Source organism: Oryctolagus cuniculus, chromosome 7 (genome assembly GCF_964237555.1).
Source record: "Oryctolagus cuniculus chromosome 7, mOryCun1.1, whole genome shotgun sequence".
Lineage (NCBI taxonomy): Eukaryota > Metazoa > Chordata > Mammalia > Lagomorpha > Leporidae > Oryctolagus > Oryctolagus cuniculus.
The window spans coordinates 114,347,433-114,370,267 of NC_091438.1; the positions used below are offsets into that span (position 1 = coordinate 114,347,433).

General features: G+C 39.3%; 1 protein-coding gene across 11 annotated transcripts in view; it reads left to right on the forward strand.

Annotated features, from left to right (window-relative positions):
- Nucleotides 1-252: 252 nt before the first annotated feature.
- The window catches only part of MYSM1 (Myb like, SWIRM and MPN domains 1), a 49,856-nt gene continuing 27,273 nt past the window's right edge, over nt 253-22,835 (forward strand). For 4 of the 11 annotated variants that reach the window (XM_070078431.1, XM_070078432.1, XM_051857716.2 and 1 more), the window contains exons 1-8: nt 253-368; nt 4,594-4,672; nt 6,776-6,846; nt 11,222-11,299; nt 11,392-11,415; nt 12,500-12,578; nt 17,059-17,157; nt 20,236-21,008. In XM_070078431.1, the coding sequence (XP_069934532.1) occupies nt 304-368; nt 4,594-4,672; nt 6,776-6,846; nt 11,222-11,299; nt 11,392-11,415; nt 12,500-12,578; nt 17,059-17,157; nt 20,236-21,008 (1,268 nt within the window). In that variant the 5' untranslated portion in view covers nt 253-303. Of the gene's footprint in view, nt 369-4,593; nt 4,673-6,775; nt 6,847-9,284; nt 9,418-10,720; nt 11,300-11,391; nt 11,416-12,499; nt 12,579-15,794; nt 15,975-17,058; nt 17,158-20,235; nt 21,009-22,835 lie in introns of those variants that run through there. The other 7 variants (XM_070078433.1, XM_051857719.2, XM_070078434.1 and 4 more) reach the window with 4 other exon arrangements.

Sequence of the window (22,835 nt, forward strand, 5' to 3'; positions counted from 1 at the left end):
CGGGCTCCCCATCCCCGCCTGCTCCGTAAAGATCAGTGATAGGCACCTTCATTTCACCTTTACTTTGACTATATACCCTACTTTCTGCCAATCCCCAATCCTACTCAACAGACATTTTAAAACAGCAACCTCAAAACCTTCCCGGGTCTCCGGGAACGCCTTTCCTCCGGAAGCCACGCCTCCCCAGCACGGAAGGGACTAGATGTGGCTCCAGCCCCGCCCCGTGACGCATTCGGCCCTGCCCCCGGGCTCTTCCCCCTCTCGCGAGATCTCGCGGGAGGACAGACGGGGTCAGGTCTCATCATGGCGGCTGAGGAGGCGGATGTGGATATCGAAGGGGATGTGGTGGCAGCAGCGGCACAGCCGGGGTGAGGCGGAGATCCTGGGTCTCTCCGGGGCTGGGCGGGGCGTGGAGGCGGGGAGAGGACCCAGGAGAGCCCACAGGTCCTACAAGAGATCAGGAAGGGGAATACATTCCCCAGATCTGGGTGTGCTGGCGGCCCGGAAGGCGCCGCGCCGGTTCCGCCGTCTGGCTTGCTCGGAGCCAAGCGTGTTGGTGCCTGGGGCTCAGGTGCTGAAGCGTCGGGACAGCTCTTTGACCTTTTACCGCAGTGCTGTGAGGGCGTAGTTTAACTAGCACGTTGCACTTGTTCCAACAGTTAGGTTCCTTCTGATGTTTCCATCTTTCCAGAATCTGGCCGCTGGACGAGACTTAGCTCAGAGACTCCAGTTCCTGGGTTGCAACCCCTAGGATCTTGAGCTAGTCGTTTCTCCCTTCTTCAACCTAGAGATAACCGTGAAAAACTTCCTGAGAAACTGCTTAAAGAGAGGGGGCCGGATTTTAGAGTTTGACAGTTCTGGGTTTTCCTTCTGCATTCGCTGGCCCTACCAGTTACCAGCAGTGTGACCTTGGGCGAGGCGCTTACCTTGTGAGCCTCGGACCGTTCGTTTAAATTGAGAATGATAATAAGTACCCCATAAAGTTGTTGTTGAAGATCAAATGAAATAATGAGCATATGGTAGGTGCCCTGTCATTGTGTCCTTTTCCAACCCGTTACCCTTCGGGATGGTAAGGGATGTGAGGATCCAGTGAGGGACCACACTTTGTTCAACACCGATTCCTGCAGAAAAGATCAGTGCGGTTTGAAACAGAACTTTCTTTGACTCCTGGGTCTGTAAGAAATGAGTCGTCTTTCAGTCATGGAAGAGATCTGCACTAGGTGGGAATCGGAAGAACCAGGTTCTCAATGCAACCAGCTATGTTGCTTATAAAATTGTCGACTTACTGGAATCTGAACTAAAGGAAATTGCCCAGTGTTAGATCATTTTTGACCTTTAAAGAGGCAATTTCATGTAACACAGCCTAATTTCAGGGCCCCTGAATAGGAGTACCAACCTGCCCATGAAGCACGAAGATACATAAATGTCTTACCCACTCCAAAGCATTGTAAAGCACTATGATGGTAATTAAACTCACACACCAGTCTCCATCAAATCTTTAGGCAAAGAAATCCAAAGCCTGTAACAAGAATAATTGTTCTTATTCATGTAGTGTTTAAATCCTGACCAAGTTCTTTTCCATGTTTGATATTTACTTTTCACAAGTCAGTAAGATAGGTATGCAGTCCAGAAAGAAGTGAGTTCTCATTTTGGAAATACTAAAGATTATCTGAGGATGCTGGCTGGCTTCTTCGGGGTTTATTTTAATTTTTCTCCTTTTTCTCTTTCTTTTCATCTTTCTGTTTTACTTGAGTCTTGGGTCTCCAGAGGCAGTGGTTACCTTAGTCTCTTACAGAGGTGATGGTTCCTGATGGTTAGACCCTTGGCCTTACACAACTCTAAGGAGCATTGTTAATAGTATGTTCTGATGATTAATGCCCAAGGTATTGGGGCTGTAGTCATACAGAATTTAGTGTGAATGGTATCCATGCAGTGTGTAGTTATAGCTGATGATAGCACCTGTGGAACCCTTGGAGATTGATTTAAAATATCCTGTCAAGTGCTTGCTAAGTGCTAGGTTTCAATGTTAAAAGATGGCATTGAAACTTTGAGTTTCCTTGTACTCTTACCAGTCTCATCCACCTTTCCTTCTGCTTGTTCTTTATCATTGTGTTAAAAGGGGTTTTGTAGGACTTATATATACTGATCACGCAGTTCCTGATGATACAATCTCTCAAGACCCACGATTTCTGTTACATTGAACCATCTGAAATTTTGGCAGAGGTTGACCATTTTTTTACCTACAAAAATGGTAGTTTTCCTACGTTCAACCTAGTACTTGCTGTTATTTCCCAAATCTTTGACCAACGTCGACCTTTCTTCTGAGCTTCAGAGTCATTTGCCCAGCTCTCTGAATCTGTCTGTACTTGGACTTTACACAGCATCTCCGTCTCAGCTTATAAATCTCCCCCACCAAACGTGTCTGCAGTGTTCCCTAATTCAGTACGTGGCACCAGAATCAACCCAGTCACCTAAGACACAGACCTAAGCTTCATCCCTTTTCCTAGTTTCTCTCCTTTCACTGCCCTCATCCTGTTGGTTATTAAGGGCCTGTTGTTTCTGTCTAAATATCTTTTCAGATATATTCACTCCCATTATATATTCAATCCTGTTAGATTGCTTGTTCCCTAGGTATAAGCTGTCACCTTTCTCCAATATTTTTATAGTTGCTTCCTCTTTGCTCTTCTGTCACCTTGGCCCCCTTCAGTTCTTTCAGGAAGCTAGTCTTTTATACAGATCTGATCATGTATTCCCTGCATTCTCCAGTTATTTTTAAATACGTGTGTGTGTGTGTGTGTGTGTGTGTGTATATATTCATTTTCTAACTAGTAGAGAACTTTGTGGTCCATGCCTCACATACCTTGTTCATTTCATTCACCAAATATGGGGTAGGCATTGTGACACAGCAGGTTAAACTGCCATCTGGGATGCCCACATCCCATATCAGAGTGTCTGGGTTCAAGTGCCACCTCCATTTCTGATCCAGCTTCCCACTAGTATACACACTGGGAGGCAGCAGATGATGGCTCAGGTACTGGGTCCTGGCCACCATGTAGAAGATGTGGATGGGGTTCCTAGCTCCTGACTTCATCTTGGCCTAGCACCAGCTGTTGTGTTTGGGGAGTAAACTGGTAAATGTAACATATCTTCTCGCCCTCCCTTTCCCTCTCCTTCTCTCCCTTTCAAATAAGTAAAAATAAATAAACGTTATAAAAAATATGGATGCTAAGCCCTGTTCCTGCTCTAGTAGAACTAATGTTGGATAAGACAGATAGTACCCTGTGTGTGTATGTGTGTGTGTGAGAGAGAGAGAGAGAAAGAGTATAGTGGAGTAAAGATAAGAAAGGGGGGAAGGTGAATGGTCAATTTTGTCTCTTATAATCCAGGAAAATTGGGACCTTGGAGATGAATAAGGGTGTAGTGGAAGGACAGGACTTGAACAGAGAGAAACAGCAGAAATGGCAGCAGACTGAATGTGGTTGTGAAGAAAAAAGAGCAGGCTCAGATTTCTGGCATGGGCCTACCACTAGGGAGATGGAGGTGCCCTTGACTGAGATAGAGAACAATGGAAGAGAGCAGATTTGGGAGGAAAGGTGATTTCAGGTTAAAGATGTCAGTTTGTGGTACCTGTGGAGATTCAGGTCAGTGTCAGCATGGATGTTGCTAATAATTTTTACTGAGGCATACTGTGTGAAAAGATTTTGTAATGAAGTTGAAATGGTAGGAGTTCTACCTCGTGCACTCTGGGCAGACCTCGTTACTTGAGCAAAGGTTTCCTTCTGCTGATACAAGTCTTGGAGTCCTTCTTTATTTTGTCTTCCACTTATCCTCTTCCAGATCAGAGTTGATGCTTAAATTTAAACCATTTTCCCATCAACAATTCAGAGAAATTATTGCTGTTAGTTCATTGTAGAGCATGACCTGTTGGCCCCATAGTCTATCAAAACTGCTGTAGGGCTAATGAAGGACTCAATGTATAAACCTATTAATAGATTTTTATAATCTTAAAGGTACAAAATTCTTACCACTAGACTAAGTCTAATTAACTGAATAACTAGGAAACTATCTGTAAGCATACAAAAGCAGAATGTTGCATTTGATTGTCTCATAGATTGGGCCTCCCCACACTTAACTGTTCAGCCTGTTTGCATATGAGGTGAACACTGACTTTAGAGAGTTATTGTTCAGTAAAAGGAGTAAGAGATTTAACAAAGTTTGATCCCTCATGAACATAAAAAAATCTTAAACGAGTTCCTGTGTATATATGAATACTAGTTAGGAGAAACTGAAGTGTTGATTCATGGCCACTGAGCTTATTGTGGTTTGCTGTGTTGAGGTATTCTTTTCTCAAGAAGTTGTAAATAGTCAGACTTGATGTTTTGCAATTTAGTTATTGTAGCCTAAAGCCCCTATATATTTCAGAGGCAAGAGAGGTAGGGCAGGCATTTCTGCAGTGTTAAATCTGCTTGCTAAGGGGAGAAGGGAATGAAATATTTGCTTCACATCTACAACCTGCCAGTCCCTATGCTATGTGAGTTCTATCTGTTAACTGATATAATACCATTTTTATGCCCATTTTCTTAATTACTACAGAAGTGATGAAAATACAGCATCAGTTTTACAGCAAGAACACTATCTTGACTCATCGTGGAGAAATGAGAATGGCCTTATTGTAAGTATTTTATAAAACTCTCTGGTGCCCTAAGCTGTCACTCACTGCTCTAGGGTGTCTCTTTTTTCTTTTTACTTAGTGCTGGTTCTTAGCACTCATTGCAATAATACATTGAAACATTTTTCGTACTTTAAGGATAGAAGAACTCTTCTTTTGACTTTGAAAAATGGCCCATTAAGAAACAACTCTGGAGGTACCTAAATTTAGGCACAAATCCATGCTCTACTACATCTCAGATTGTGAACTTCACTGTCTTCACCTCAAAAATGGAGATTATCACAGTATTGTAGCAGTTATGTATTGAACACTGCTGTGTGCCAGACTCTCAGCCAGGTTGGGGGGGATACAGATATAGTGAAGATAGACATAATCTTGCTCTAAAGGAGTTTACATTCTCAAGAGGAGTCAGGTTATGAACAAGCAGACAAACATAGATTATCAGGGAAATAAGAGGCCGGCTGAGAATACTGGAGGGGGAAACTACTTTAGGTAAAGTTGTCAGCAAGGGGAACTCTGAGGAGGTAGCATTTAAGTTGAAAAATGATGAGAAGAAAGGGTAGGTATGTGAAGAGTTGATAAAACATTCTAGGCAGAAGAAACAGCAAGCAGAAAAGTTGCAGTTGAAGGCCTATGTCTAAAGTAATTTAGGAAGGGGAAGGGTGACAATATGTGTCAAGGCTGGGAAGGCAGGTGAGAGTTCTATTACAGAAGCCTTATGGGTCTAGAGTATGTTAAAGGGCTTAAATTTATTGTAAGTGAATTGGCATCTCATTGAAACATTTTATGTAAATTTTATATGGATGAATAAGTTCATTTTTATGGAATTTGTTTTGAATGCCATGAAGATTAAATTAGAGGAAAGCAAGAATAGGGTCAAGGGGACCAGATCATAAACATTTTTAGTAATCTAAGCAAGATATGATGATGGTGACTTGGCTTGAGGTGGTAACAGAAGAGACAGAAATGGACAGACTTGAATTGTATTTTGGAGATAGAACTTTTGGTAGATTGGATGTGGGAATTGAAGGAAATGGGAAGAATCCATCGTAATTCATGGATTTATAGATAGAGTGACTTAATGACTATTAGCGCCTTCTATAAAGTTGGAAAGCCAAAGGGAAGAACTGATTGAGATATGTGATAGTTGGTTCTTTTTTTTTTTTTTTTTAAGTTGACATGTAGAGTTATAGACAGTGATAGAGAGACAGAGAGAAAAGTCTTCCTTCCGTTGGTTCACTCCCCTAATGGCCGCCATGGCCGGTGCTGCGCTGATCCGAAGCCAGGAGCTGGGTGTTTCCTCCCAGTCTCCCGTGCGGGTGCAGGGACCCAAGCGCTGTGCTGATCCAAAGCCAGGAGCCCTGTGTTTCCTCCCAGTCTCTCATTCGAGTGCAGGGACCCAAGCACTGGGGCCATCCTCCACTGCCCTCCCGGGCCACAGCAGAGAGCTGGACTGGAAGAGGAGCAACCGGGACTAATACCTGGTACCCCAACCGGAACTAGAACCCGGTGTGCCAGCACCACAGGTGGAGGATTAGCCAAGTGAGCCATGGTGCCGGCATGATAGTTGATTCTTAATTTTAAATATGTTAAATTTAAGAAGCCAGTTATTTAGCCAGTGGAACTCTTGAATGGGTGGTTGGATATGATTTAGATCTTAAGAGACATGAGCTGAATATTTTTGAGAGTTGAAAACGAGTGTGATCACCAACAGAAAGATTGTGGCTGAGGGGGGAAAAGAATTGTGATAAACTTTAGAGATAGATGAAATATTTAGTGAAACGTTTGGCATCTAGTAATTCCTCATTCACGGTAGTCATTGTTACCTTATCATAAGGTAAGGTAACAATGTAGGTAAGGTGTGAGACTTAACAATCCAACAGACTTGAGTAGTCTGTTCTTCTTAAAATGCTAGCAGTGCTGAGGCTGCATCTATGAAATGTTACTGCCCAGTTCTTGGTATTATCATGGAAATCAAAGATGTCTGTGTGCTCAGTAAAATGATTGTTATTTTATTTATAATCATAATATTTTGGTTTTTTTTTTAATAAAACATAAAAGATAATTTCAAAAATAGTAAATAAATAATATATTCTTTTTTAATAGCCTTGGACTCTGGATAGCACCATCAGTGAAGAGAACAGAGCTGTCATTGAAAAAATGTTATTGGAAGAAGAGTATCCTTTAATGATTATGAGAAAAGTAAAGATTTCATGGTTAAGGGGCTGGCACTGTAGCGCGGCAGGTTAAAGCCATGGCCTGCAGCACCGGCATCCCGTGTGGGTGCTGGTTTAAGTCCTAGCTGTTCCACTTCCAATTTAGCTCCCTGCCAATGAGCCTGGAAAATCAGTGGAGGATGGCCCAGGTGCTTGGGCCCCTACACCCATATGGGAAACCCAGAAGAAGCTGCTGGCTTCTGGCTTTGGCCTGGCCCAGCCTCAGCCATTGCGGCCATTTGAGGAGTGAACCTGTGGATGGAAGATATCTCTTTCTCTCTCCCTCCCTCCCTCTCTAACTCTGCCTTTCATATGAATAAATAAGTCTTAAAACATAAAAATAAAAAAGATTTCATGGCAAAAATCTATAAATGCAAAAGTTAAAAGAGGTTCCTGTTATTTACTAGTAACTATTACATAATAACCATGTTACATATCTATGCAAAAAAAGCAACATTTTATTCTTGTGATCTGTTTCACTTATTCTGAGATCTAATTTTGGAGTTTCTGTTGTCAGCCAGCTCTCTATGATACCTGGATATTGAGGAGAAGTTATAGAACATTTAACTCAATTAGAACCTTAAGTCTAGGCTTCCATTTTTACAGTTATATAAACTGAAACCCAGAGATGTTCATTTGTCCAAGGATACAGAATTAGAATATGTAAAAGTTCTCCTTTCTTACTCTACCAGTTTACAGGTGTTAAGTAGGAGGAATCTTAAGTATAAAGCATAAGACAAATACTACTGGGGGAAGATTTTTTTTTAGCTCCAAGTTGCAGGTTCTTGTCTGTGGGTCAGCCACTGGTTTCTTTCTTTGTTTTTTTCCTCTGTGTGTGATTTTGGCAGTTGTACTCCTTTAGATCTCAGTTTTTTGTTTTTTGTTTTTTGTTTTTTGTTTTTTTTTGACAGGCAGAGTGGACAGTGAGAGAGAGAGACAGAGAGAAAGGTCTTCCTTTTGCCGTTGGTTCACCCTCCAATGGCCGCCGCGGCCGGCGCACAGCGCTGATCCAATGGCAGGAGCCAGGAGCCAGGTGCTTTTTCCTGGTCTCCCATGGGGTGCAGGGCCCAAGCACCTGGGCCATCCTCCACTGCACTCCCTGGCCACAGCAGAGAGCTGGCCTGGAAGAGGGGCAACCGGGACAGAATCCGGCGCCCTGACCGGGACTAGAACCCAGTGTGCCGGCGCCGCTAGGCGGAGGATTAGCCTAGTGAGCCGCGGCGCCGGCCTAGATCTCAGTTTTTAATATGTGAAAGAGAATTGAAAGAAAATGATTTCTGATTTTATAATGTATAGATTATTTTTTAATGAGTTATTTTTTATTTATTTGAAATGCAGAGTAAGAGAGAGAGACAGACATCTTCTGTCTGCTGATTCACTCCCCAAGTGGCTGCAGTAGCCAGGGCTGGACCAGGCCAAAGCCAGGTGCCAGGACTTTCATCTGGGTCTCCCTCATGGGTTGCAGGAGCCCAACCACTGGGGGCATCTGATGCTGCTTTCCCAGGCACATTAGCAGGGAGCTGGATTGGAAGTGGAGCAGCCAGGACTCAAATCAGCGCCCATGTGGGATGAGAGCATTGTAGGTGGCAGCTTTACCCACTACACCACAACGCTGGTTCCATTATAAAGATTATTAGTAATAGCCCAATAAGTGGTGGTTTATTTTTAACTCTTCGTCTTCATTTCATGGATTTCTGCCTACTATGTAAGCCAGAATTTTTCTATTACTTTTATTCCCAATTAAGGCTGTGATAATTTTAGAGTGTCTCCTGATATCTTTAATTATAAGCTGACTGTTTTTAGAGTTTCTTATTCTCTGACTCTCACAAACATTGTAGTCATACCTTAGATTATTGCGTTTCAATGATAATCGCATATAATTAAAATTTTGTTACAATTTAAGGCTTAAAAAGGTGAAACTAATTTTAAAATTTATTTAACCCAGTATATTGAAATATTTTCATTTTTAATATTTATAAAGCATTAATGGATGGATATTTTATATTCTTTGTATAATACTAGGTTGTTGAAATCAAGTGTATACTTTTTAAAAAAATTTTTTGTTTATATATTCGAAAGACAATGACACAGAAACAGATACACACAGATCTTTCATCTGCTGGTTCACTCCTTAAATGCTTATAATAGCCAGGCCTGGACCAGTCTGATGTCAGTTGCCAGAAGTCCAGGTCTCTCACTTGGGTGACATGGATACAAGTACTTGGGCCATCACCTGCTGCCTTCCAGGGTGCACATTAGCAGGAAGCCTGAATCAGAAGCAGAGGCAAGACTCAAACCCAAGCATTCTGACATGGAATGCAGGTGTCCCAAATTGTCTTAACTGTTCTGTCAAATGCCTGCCCCTGAGTGTGTATTTTATACTTAACAGTACTTCTCAGTTCATGCTGGCCAGTTTTTCAAGTACTCAAAAATTGTGCCTTTGATAACCATTCGTATTGGACAGTACAAGTCTAGATTAATGAACATGTATTTGCTGGTTTACTTCCAGATGTAGAAACAGAAATAATGAGGGTAAGAGTTAACATTTTACAATTTAGAAAACAGAGATAAGGGTTTCTTGTAACTTTCTTTAGTACTTAGTGCCTAGCATAGTACTTGACATATACAAAATAGTCAATAAATATTTGTTAAATCAAGAATATCCTAGACTAATTTAACAGTATTGCAGTTGGCTAATTTCAAGGACTTTAAGTAGGAGGCTCCTTAAGACTTTTGAACTGTTTGTTACATTTTTAGGTTAGAGAAGAGCCCTGAACTTTTTTTTTTTTTTTAAGATTTATTTATTTTCTTTGAAAGAGTTTCACAGAGAGAGAGAGATATCTTCTCAGAGAGAGAAAGATCTTCCATCTTCTGGTTCACTGCCCAGATTGCTGCAACTAGGGCTGGGCCAAGTGAAAGCCAGGAGAAAGGAACTTCATCTGGGTCTTCCACGTGGACTGCAAGGGCCCCAACACTTGAGCCATCTTCCTCTGCTTTTCCCAGGCCAAACCACAACACTGGCCCCATACTTACTCATTCTTACACCAAATGGGAAAATAGCAGCTCCCACAGTATTGAAAAATGCCCTATTCTTTCCATTGTAATACAAAAATATAGTAGAGTAAGTACAGAGTCAGAAAGACTCGCGTTGGAATCCCAGCTTTGGATTAGTGTCCCAGCTCTGGTACTCAGTTAGCTATTTAACCAGAACTCTCTGAATCTGGGTTTCCTTATCTCTGAAATGAGAGTGATCAGACTTGACAGGACTCTGGGAAGGCTCACAGGAGAGCCTGCCTTCCATGATAGCCAGGATGTGACAGGTGGTCGTGTCAGCCCCGACACGCCCTCTGTGTCTATGTCTCATCTTCCTCCTGCTCAAGTGTAAAGTCACTGGCGTTCATAGCTTGCAGGAAAGCGGGGCAATCATCTGAAGACTTTCCTTTAAACATAATGTGAAATTGTAGAGGTAGCTCACTTGAGTTTGGTTATTTTGCTCTCAGGTCTTCTCACTTTTTCTTGTTAAGAAGTGATGTGGAGCTGCTTGAAGCACACAGCCCTCGTCTCTGCTGTTGAGGAACAGTATTTTTTTTCTTCTTACTATTTATTGAATCCTTTACTTAGTGTAGGGTTAATCTCATAAGTGTAGAAAAAAGTAGATCATTGTAAAAATTAAAAGAATGAGAAAGGAAGGAGGACTGAGAGTGGCAGAATAGATGGGAGGGAAGGTAAGGTGGGATGTATCACTATGCTGCTGAAGTACATAAAATTTGTTCACATTTAAAAATTTTTTTAAAGAAAAAGAACCTACAGACTGGATTGTTCTCTAAATATGCAGAGTGGTCCAGCCCCAGGAAGTTGACCCACATTGTCTGAAAGCCTCACAAGACTGATAGAGCTGCCAGCCTGGTGTCACAGGCTTGACCTATGGCGTAACATGGATCTCCTCACCGCACCTCCCAGCCCTCACCCGCAAACCTGAAGAAATATGGAAATGTACTCCAGAATTACCTTGAACAACCAATCATATTTATCTATTATGTTTTTCATAGTTTAGAATAAAAAGATTTCAACATTGAATATATGTCTTCTCTTACCCATTTCTAATAGAAGAGAAGCTAACATTTATGTAGTGCACATTTTATGTAAGCACTGTTATATGATTTCACATGTAGTGAATTTACCAGAGAGGTATAAATAGTTCTATTCTTTGAGAAGAATTGGTTTAGCTTGAATTCAAGTGTGACTTCCATGAGTCTATGAATGCTTATTTTATATAATCACATAAAAGTTACATGGCTTTAATATTGCTTTAAAAGCTTCCTTAATAATTACACAGGTATTATCTATCTAAAAAATCGCTTCCAGAAAAATTGTGGCTTGATCAGAAGGAGGATAATAAAAAATACATAAAGAGGTAAAATCTATTTGTAAAGTCTTTAAAATGTAAATTGTATTTTTAGGAACTTCTTCATAAGCTGCCTTATTTTCTTTTTTCATGTGGTGCAGTCTACAGAAAACAGCAAAAATCATGTATGTATATTTTATATTTTTTAAACTTTTTGATTAGTTAAAAATTATGGGAGAATAAAAAAGTTAAGGTTGGCCCATGGAAAATCCATCTTGGCCCTTGAGTTATACAAAGTCATAACTATGAAAACAAGTTTTGTACAGATGTTGGAATGTCACAAGACTAATTTTTTTATGTTCTTTTTTTGCCAGATTTTCTTTTCATGGTCCATGTAGTCACTTACATCAGATTATGGAAAAGATGGTTTCCTAGAGGTTTATGGGGAAGAAGCTATCTAATATATTAGGAATTGATTTCTATTGCTTTGTCAGTTAATTTTCAACAAAAATTTAATTTCAATCTGTGGCTTTCAAAATTATCTATAGAAATTCACCATTTTATAAGTACCCTTTCGCTATAATTGAGAAAAAAGCTGACATTCTTTAGCATTTATAAACTTGCAAATTTATGGTACCTTATAAAGGTGGATTTACCTATTTGTAGTTTCCCAACAAATTGAGGACTGAGCAACCTTTGGCTTTTTTATTTTAGTGAATAAACAGCAAGATGAAGTTGATGGAAAGATTAATTTCTTGCTTAAATAAATGAGCTTGAATTTCTTAAGATTCTGATTTTAAAATCAATAAATGTAGTACCATAGTTTTGCGACTGCTTTTCTGGCTCAATTTTTACATGGGCTTTTATGGAAAAACCAAAAAAAATACTTCCAGAACCAATTTAAACTTGTACATGCCTTGTGGGATTTAGGAATGTATTAATGCTTGTGCTTTGTGTCCAGTCTAAGGAAGCCTATTTGTTGGTTATCACCTTGACTTCCTTTGATGTCTTTTTGTATTATCCTCACTCAGACCCAAGGATTATGTCTTTTGGGCCTCCTATCATCCTGAGCTAGAGATACCTGACAGGGTAAACTTCTTCCCCCAGGTAGAGGCTGTGGCCTTCTTTTTTTTTCTGTTTCTGTTTTTTAATTCTTAAGACTCAAAATATTGAATTTATTTAGCCCATGGCTATCTATAACCTTTAGCTGCATAAATAAGGAATGTTCCATTTCAGAAATTTTTTTGCAATTCCTTTTTTTCCCTTCAGGGTACACTCTCCTACTAAACCAGCCAGTTACTCAGTAAAGTGGACGATAGAAGAAAAAGAGCTGTTTGAACAAGGGCTGGTAAATAGAGCAATTTTTAATTTATAGTTAAATAATTCTAGAAGAAAATATTGATAGAGTTACAAGATTAAATTTGTAGCCACCAGAATTTTCTGTTTAATTACAGTTATTACTCCTTTAGTTTTTCTGTAGTTATATTAATGATATTTCTAGTGTAGTACTAAGGAATTTCTTTCAATATCCAGGTATAAAAATACAGTTGAACAAATCTTTTTTAGTTTTCATACTTGTTCTGGTATTAACCCAAGAAATTAACTAAATTGTATTATATGACACCAACTACCTGGATAAAAGAGAAATTTGTTTCTCAGATGTTTTCTCTCAAGTCAAAATGTAAATATTTGAAACTGAGTTAATTGTCTACATTTTTAAAAGATTTTTTTGAAAGAGTGACACAGAGAGGGAGAGACAGACAGATCTTCCATTCTCTGGTTCACTTCCCAAATGCCGCAACAGCCAGATCTGGACCAGGCCAAAACCAAGGCCCCAGGATTCTATCTGGGTCTCCCTCATGGGTGGCAGTGACCCAAGTACTTGGGCCATTAACCACTGCTTTCCCAAATACATCAGCAGGGAGCTGGATTAGAAGTGGAGCAGCTGGGATGTGAACAATGTGGGATGCCAGAGTCATAGGTGCTGGCTTATCCTGCTGCACCACAGCACCAGCTCCAAGCTGAATTTAGGTTTTTAGCATTAGTGTACACAGTCTAAGTATAGCAGAAACATTTTTTGCTGTAATGTATCACTGAGACCTATTAAAGTATTTACAGTAGGTTACATAATGGAAAAAGTGCATATTTTGTTATGTATACACTGGTGTCTGATTCTGATAATACTCATTAATATTAAGAACCTTTAAGAAAACATTCAGAAATTTATTTTTTTATACTTTTATTTTTACTATCTTGAGTAGGTGATATATTTTCCTTTAAGGTCCATGTTACCCAATATTGTACTAGTTAATTTGAAATTATGTATATTTATATATTATGTATAGAATATTTGTGTAACACATAAGATTCATGAATACTGATCGAAGTATCATTGTTAGCATTTCTATAAATAAAGGGATGTAAAATGTGTGTTTTTCTAGTCAGCACCATGACCCTCTATATGATGTTCTTTTATATTAACTGTCTTGAAGGTTTTATGTCTTGGAGGTTTTTTTCTATTCTGGCAGCGTTTTTATATTGGTATCTATTGATGATATAGATTATTGCATGATTATCATTTCTAATTAACCACTCATTTAAGATTACTAACAATTTTGGTGTCTTGCCTTTGTCAAAGACATGTATATGCATACTTGTGGGCAATATCCTCCCTTGTCTCCTCAAGAGATGGACTTGGACTCAGGAAGTGCAGTAAAAGCAAGACTTTGTGATTGGTCTTGCAAGATCAGGTGTATGATGACACCCTGCATTCCCCAGGACTCCAACATGCTCCCCAATGCATGCAGTCTCCCGTAATAGAGATTTGTTGCACACCACCCAAGTTTTCCTTTGAGCTCAACCCCCCATAGTGGAGGCTTGCAGACCCCAAGACCAGATTATCCATCTCCTGTCATTTCTCTCATGTAAGAATGAAACACTTCCCCCATATCTAGGCTATATCTTAGTCATACACTCTTTTTTTTTTTTTTGGACAGGCAGAATGGACAATGAGAGAGAGACAGAGAGTAAGGTCTTCCTTTTCCGTTGGTTCACCCCACAATGGCCGCTGTGGTTGGTGCACCACGCTGATCCAAAGCCAGGAGCCAGGTGCTTCTCCTGTTGTTCTCCCATGCCGGTGCAGTGCCCAAGGACTTGGGCCATCCTCCACTGCACTCCCGGGCCACAGCAGAGGGCTGGACTGGAAGAGGAGCAACCGGGACAGAATCCGGCGCCCCAACTGGGACTAGAACCCGGTGTGCTGGCGCCGCAGGCAGAGGATTAGCCTAGTGAGCCGCGGCGCCGGCCTCAGTCATACACTCTTGACTTCCAAAGATACACAACTACCATGGCAACACTTACAGTCTAATTTTTCTTACCTTAGCTCATGTACAGGTTGCCTGGTTGCCACAGTGCTTGCTTTTTCTCTTCTGTGTTACCTGTACTGTCTTCTGAATGACAGTTGAGCTTTTCTGTGGCTTCTACGGGGTTACAGGACACCCAGACAGAGCAGGTCACCCAAAATCATGTGGGATGCATCTCCCACTGTGTCGGAGTCCCATGCAGGCATAGAAATCCCACACAAGTCCCAAAGTTTGTGGGAAACATTCTTACCTGTCCATTCAAAAGATGGACTTGGACTCAGGAAGTGCAGTGAAAATAAGATTGTATTATATTATCCGTCTTGCAAGATCAGGTGTCTGAAGAGCAGGCACACCTGGAGAAGTTAGAGCAAGCAATTTGTATCCTACGATGGAGGTCCCTCCTGTTCCACATTGGCTGAGTACTGTGGGGTGTACAATCTTTCCAGATGTCACCTAACTTACAAAGTTACCTTCATCCTTCCTTCTCTGTACTTTAATTTCCTCTCCTGAGTTGCCTACTCCATAACATCCTGTTTGCCCAGTTTGTTTTGCTACATCAGCAAGTCAGCTAATAGTAATTTTCCATTCTGTGTTGAAAATGGGCCACTAGACATTTTCTTACAGTATGTATGCAAATAGGTTGTGAATTTAAGTTCCATTTTGAGACTGCTGTTGTTGCCATTGGTGGTAGTTATTGAGACTACATTTGCAAGGTTCAGAATTCAAAAGGTACCTACAGTTAGAGAGTGTTAAGTCTCACTCATCTCAGTCAGCAGTTCTTGTTTGAGGTAGCCATTGTCATCTCTTCTGTGTGTGACCTTCTAGAGATATTTTCTCCATTTTTAAACAAATGTGTATTTATTTATATAGAGACTTGTAGAAAGTTGCCTTATACATTAAGAAATATTTAAACTTAGAATTTTTTTACGTAAAAAACATGGAATTATTGGTTATATCTCCAGCATTCTAAAGCATATTGCTATTTGTTTATAGGCTTGGAAGAGAAAATTACATGATTCTGGCTGATGGGGGAAGATGTTTCCTTCCTTTCTTGGGCATAGGACTATCCCTTTGCTCGATTTTGAAATTAGCCAGTATTTTCTTTGCTCCTCTTTTTAAAGTCTCTGCCCTAATTTTTTTAGTGCCCAAGCCCCTAGTATCTAAATTGATCACTCTTTTTTTTCTTTTTCTTTTTTTGACAGGCAGAGTGGACAGTGAGAGAGAGAGACAGAGAGAAAGGTCTTCCTTTGCCGTTGGTTCATCCTCCAATGGCCGCCGCAGCCGGCACACCGCGCTGATAAATTGATCACTCTTTATTCAGATCTCTTCTGTCTCCAGAAATGCTCTATGCTACCAAGTTACCTGTTTGTCTTCATCCCCCAGTAAAAATAATAATTCTTCAGTAATTTGATCTCAGCTAGATGTTGCTTAAGAGAAATCTTAAATAATTTATACTTACTAATAATTTTCACAGAAGTACTTTGAGTTTTAAGAAATTATTTATATGTTAGATTTTCTGGTAAATTTCAGAAATAAGCATATAAATTATGGTTTATCATTTGGCTTTGATCTTCAAAGATAATTTGCTACCATCATGCATGATTGATTACCTGACTTGTAAGTCTGACTCTAGGGTCAGCTTCCCTGAGTTGTGACTACATTTTTGTTTTTCACAGTTTTCAAAATTCCAAAAAATTAAAATTAAAGAGTTATTGACCTGTCATGGGAGGCAGAGTAGTATGTATTAGGGATTTTGTAGAGGTTTTGTATAGTTAGCCCTTTCTAAAATTCTGTGTGTTCCTTTGTATACTTCAGAATAACATGGGCGCTTTATCTAGCTCTCTGTTCTCAGTATTTTCTCACTATAGCTTCAGTTTAGGTGGTGCACAGCCTCTGACATTAGAGAGGTATAGAGAGGTGTTGGTGGTATGTCTGCTTCTTTTATGATTTGATCTCACAAGTCAGTTCACCTGTATAGAGTGATATAGATATAAATGTGGATATATAGTCTGTGATACATGCATAGCATATAAAGCTAATTGCTATGGGGCACATAATGGATATGGGTAGGATATTACTTTGAAATTAGTGCAGAGGACGTTTAGTTGATCCTGTAATTGGAAAAACATAACCTGCCTCCCTTTAGTAGCTTAGATCTTTTAAGATGTTACCTTTAATTTAAAACATCATAATATGCAATATAAATTCATAGTTAGGTAGTAGAGTGATGGATCTTTATTTGAATAGCTATATAATAAAACGAATTTCTAAATTTCTTCAGTTGATTTTCAGAAGTTTAAGTTTGCAAAAGAAGAATGTGGACTTTGATTTTAAGAACATTGTAGGAGTCCTCATTTGTACTTCAGAAAATAAAGATGGATTATTATTTCAGTTGATTGTTTTTAAATGTGGCAATTGCTTATATTAGTTAATCAAAGGTAATTTTCTTCCATTTTGATAACATAGACTAAATTTGGCCGAAGGTGGACCAAAATTGCAAAGTTAATTGGAAGCCGCACTGTTTTACAAGTGAAGAGTTATGCCAGACAATACTTTAAAAATAAGGTAAGCAGAATATAAATATCCTTGTTATTAATGATACATTTAGAATGAGCAAATTAATAAGCAGAAATGTTTCTTTAATTTAGGCATTAAAGTTTTATTGTTTAAAGTTTTTATACGGAAAGGGTTTGATATCCGTAAACTACTATATGAATATTTATTTAAACTTTAGAGCATGTCTTTATTAATAGTGTTATTAATGTCATACAGCAAAATAGAATTAGAACTTTGGGAACATTAATGCTAACATGATTTTTGAAGTCTGTTAAGTAACAATGAAATTCTTATAGTGTTGAAAAATTGAAAATTTTAATAAATTACAGGATTCACAAAAGTGCAGTTTTTTCTAGTTTCTTATTTTTTCAGTATCAACCATGCGGTTGATGACAAGAGCCTTGGGTGATTACTGACATCATAAATAAGAGTGTCAATTGTTAAATCAACAACGGGAGTCACTGTGCACCTACTCCCCATGTAGGATCTCTGTCCTTAATGTGCTGTACTATGTGAATTAATGGTAAAACTACTACTCAAACAGTACTCTATACTTGGTGTGTCTGTGTGGGTGCAGTCTGTTGAAATCTTTACTTAGTATATACTAAGTTGATCTTATGTATAAAGGTAATTGAAAATGAATTTTGATGAAGAATGGGATGGGACAGGAAGTGGATGGTTGCAGGTGGAAGGGAGGTTGGAGGGAAAAGCTGCTATAATTCAGAAGTTGTACTTTGGAAATTTATATTTATTAAATAGAAGTTGAAAAAAAAAGACTTACGAGAGGTCTTCCATCCACTGTCAAACTCCCCAGCTGGCCGCAACCGCCAGGGCTAGGCCAGGCTGAAGATAGGAGCTAGGAGCTTCTTTCAGGTTTCCAACCTGGATGGCAGCGACCCAAACACTTGAGTCATCTTCTGCTGCTTTTCACAGGCCAGTAGCAGGGAGCTGGATTGAAAGTAAAGCAGCTGGGACACAAACTCGCGCCCAAATGGGAGTCCAGCGTTGCAGGAGGTAGCTTTACCCCATGTATCGTACCACCAGCCCCAACTATGTGATTTTGATAGTTGGAATTTTTAAATATATTCTGCTCTAAGAACATAATTATATAAAATTTGAAAATATTATAAGTGAAATTTGATGTTTTCTTTCAGTGTGGCTAGTAGACTGTACCCTGTATACAAGATTTCTCTTAGTGTTAACTGGCATGGGCAGAAAGTGATAGAATATATTCGTTGTACATAAATCATCCACTTCCTCTTAAACAAAAGTACTGTTGGGGCAGCTTGCTAAGGTTGAGGTATTAAGAAGAATAAAGCTTAATGTGGTGGTTATTCTACCTGCAAGCTTTTCAAACTGCAATATTTAGTTTATCTTGGAGTGTCAGTTTTACTGAAAGACTGTGGTAGAAAGATACATTTCAATATTAGAATGATTAGTATGTTATAAAATCTAATCCAAAATATCTGAATTTTTAAGATTAAAAACGGGACCAAATAAATAGCAAGGTTGCTAGAGAATATTTCAGCTTGTATGTCCAAATCTTGTTTTCCTTCCTGCTATTCTTTTTTTTTTTCTACGTAGTAAGCCAATTAACACCAAATATTTAATCCTAGAATGCTGACGTGATATTAGGTCTAGAAATAGTCTTTCTGAAAGTTGTTATATCCCTTGGGTATAGCAATCATTTACAAAATTTTTCAAAAACTTTCTATGTAAGGATTTTTTATTTCAAGTCATATTTAATCATTGCCTTTTTTTTTTTTTTAAGATTTTTTTACTTATTAAGAGTTATAGAGAGAGAGTGAGAGAGATCTTCCATCTGCTGGTTCACTCCCCAGATGGCTGCAACTGCCAGAGCTGGGCCAGGCCAAAGCCAGGAGCCAGGATCTACATCCAGGTCTCTCACATGGGTAGCAGGGGCCCAAACACTTGGGTCATCTGCTGCTGCTTTTCCTAGACCATTCACAAATTGCTGGATCGGAAGTAGAGCAGCCGGCACTCGAACCTGCGTGCTGTGGGATATGCTGTGTTGCAGATGGCAGCTTTACCTGCTACACCACAGTGCCAGTACCTACTCATTGACTTTTATTATCATTCTTGTGTTGTATTATCAGATAGCTATGTCTGTATAGCTGATATGGAAAGTAATTGCATGACTTAAAATGTAAGTGCTATAATATTGGAGCTGCATTAAATGAACGTACAAAAAACTGTTTTTTTGTTACTGTATCTAAATGAAAGATAGGCCGGCACCTTGGCTCAATAGGCTAACCTCCACCTGTGGTGTCAGCACACTGGGTTCCAGTTCCGGTTGGGGCACCAGATTCTGTCCCGGTTGTCCCTCTTCCAGTCCAGCTCTCTGCTGTGGCCCGGGAGTGCAGTGGAGGATGGCCCAAGTCCTTGGGCACTGCACCGGCATGGGAGAACAACAGGAGAAGCACCTGGCTCCTGGCTTCGGATCAGCGCAGTGCGCCGGCCGCAGCGGCCATTGTGGGGTGAACCAATGGAAAAGGAAGACCTTTCTCTCTCTCTCTCTCTCTCTCTCTCTCTCTCACTGTCCACCCTGCCTGTCAAAAAAAAAATAAATAAAATAAATGACAGATGGTTTTAATTTACTAAGTAGGATAAGTGAGATAAATGTGATAGATTCTTTTAAGAAAAAGCTTTAAAGAAACAGTCAGCTGAGATATTAGACATTTAAGAAAAGAGCTTTTATAAATATTTTAATATCTTGTAGAACTTCTTAGTATGACAGTTACAGGTTGATTGTGATTGGTCTAAGCCAGACACGTATTTTAAACTTAATATTGACAAATAAATGGTAGTTCTATATAGACCATGGTTATTTGATTAATAGAAATCACCACATTATGAATTAATCATATATCTAAGGAAATTTAAAATGTGATCTTTTACATTAAAACTACAGTTATAAATCCAAGAGAAGCAGAATAAAAGTATAATGTATCATTAACATGCACTCACTTGAATTATATTATTGTATATTATTGTATTTATTGTGTCAGTGATTAAATTTTAAAATCTTAATATTATGGAGGTTTTATTCTGATTTTTTTTAATAAGGTAAAATGGGGTCCGGAGAAAGAAACACCAAATCAGAAAAGTAGCAGTGATCTTCAAGTTAAAAGTGAAGACAAAGGGACAGAGGCATGGATACCATCATGTTTAAGGGGACATGCTGATCCCAACTTGAATGCTGTAAAAATTGAAAAATTGTCTGATGATGAAGAAGTAGACATCACAGACGAGGTGGATGAATTCACTTCTGAAGCACCCCAGAAGAATTCTAACAGTGGTCTCTTATTAGACATTATTCCTAGTAGTAGTAGTATGCATGAAACCAATCAAGGAGAATGCATTGCATCTGATAGCCAGGAAGACCCCTTTTTTAAATCTTCCGGGGAATATCTTAAGAATCTAAAGCAAGATGAAATGGAAACACTTTCAGGCTCACAGATTACATTACAGACTGACAAACCGAGCAACAATGACAAAAAATCAGTTGAATTAAAAGATGAGAAATGTAATAAACCAATTCAGAACTATAACGGGCATGATGGAAATGGACTGATAGATGATGCGAGTCAGTGGCCTTCTCTTGAGACTTGTGAAAATAAAGATTTGAGTGACAATGAAATGCTTTTTCATTCTTCTTGTCATGTTGTGGAAGAAAGCCACGAGGAAGAAGAGCTTAAGCCACCAGAACAAGAAGTAGAAATAGATAGAAATACCATTCAAGAAGAAGAAAAACAAGCAATTCCTGAGTTTTTTGAGGGGCGTCAAGCTAAAACACCAGAACGCTATTTGAAAATTAGAAATTACATTTTGGATCAGTGGTAAGAAAAAATTACATTTTAGATGCCTTTTTAAAAACCTGATACTCTTTAAGTGTTTTAGTTAGGCCTATGCAGAATTTAGAATTTTGGTGGCAATAAGAGTGTTTTCACATAACAGCATTTCAGTAGGAAAAATTTAACTTTCTCACAGTGAAACTTTTTTGAAAGCTTTGGTCATGTATAGCTGTCACAATACCATCTGTCTGTTCATCTGAGTGTTTGTGCTTGGAAAGAAAAGGGATGAATAACTGCTTCAAGAAGCAATTCCTTGGGACAGAAATAATGCAGATGTAGAACACTACTGTACTGGGAATAGGAGAGAATTTTTCTTTTTGGGATTTATCATGTACTTTAAGTGCAAAGAAGGAAAGATTTGGTGACAGAGGATGGTATCATTAAATGTGGCCTCTTTGCAGAAACTCCACCTGAACAGCTGTCTTAAATGCCTTCAGCTTTAAACTTGTGGTGGAATATGCTAATAATTTCTTCATCCAGCTTCATCAAGGTCCAGGAATTTTCTAATATGTGAAATTTACCCTCTAAATTGTTAATACATTTTACTTGAACTATTTAGTGGGCCTAGGGAGCAAACCAAAAAACTTCTTACCTCGTTAACCTGATAAAAGTAATTTGAAGTAATCTTGACATCTTAATTAAGCCATCATTAAACACTCATAATTGCTACTACTAGTTCATGAACTGTTGAATCATATAGGGCCATTTTTAGAGAGGGCTTCCCAGTTCCTTGAGTAGGGATTCTGCTTTGTCCCTTGTTTTTCTCTTTTGTTCTGTCTTCCTCTCCTTTGCAGTAACTTTCTGCTATAGCTTTGGAAGGTTACATAAAGGAAACTTAATAATGTGCCAAATCAATAGCCTTCATTTTGCCCACATAATATTAAGTCATTAGGTTTTTAAAGGTAGCAGTATTCTAAAAGGAGGATTTTTGTTCTTGTTCTTGATACATGGTTATCTTGCAGATGCTTGACATGCCAAAACAACTTCTGGGTAAGGAGGCAGCATAGTAAAGAATGCTGACAAGGAACAACTGTCATTTACATGGTACTTAGCTGCTTAAAGAAAGACTTGCTCTCTGTTCTTATTTGCTGTATAGGCCTCACAGCAGTCCTCTGACATAGTGAAAGGGACTTAACCAGCCACTGACTCCTGAAAGACTTCATTTCAAGTCTTGACTATAATCAAGTAAGGCAGAATAATTTGCATAGATACTGCAAATTATATGGCAGTAGTTTCCTAAACTATTTGTTTTAGTTGATGAAACCAATAGATACTGCTATTTAAACATGATGATTTAGGAAAATGGTGTGAAGGCTGAAAATAAATGTTTTTTTGTTTGTTTGTTTTGTTTTGTTTTGTTAGCCAGAGTGGACAGTGAGAGAGAGAGACAGAGAGAAAGGTCTTCCTTTGCCGTTGGTTCACCCTCCAATGGCCGCCACGGCTGGCACACTACAGCTGGAGCACCGTGCTGATCCGAAGCCAGGAGCCAGGTGCTTCTCCTGGTCTCCCATGCGGGTGCAGGGCCCAAGGACTTGGGCCATCCTCCACTGCCTTCCCGGGCCACAGCAGAGAGCTGGCCTGGAAGAGGGGCAACCGGGACAGAATCTGGCACCCCGACTGGGACTAGAACCTGGTGTACCGGTGGAGGATTAGCCTATTGAGCTGCGGCGCCGGCTTCTTTTTTGTTTGTTTTTAAAGATTTATTTATTTATTTATTTGAGAGGCAGAGTTACAGACAGAGAGAGGGAGACACAGAGGTAGAGGTCTTCCATCTACTGGTTCACTCCCCAAATGGCTGCAACGGCTGAAGCT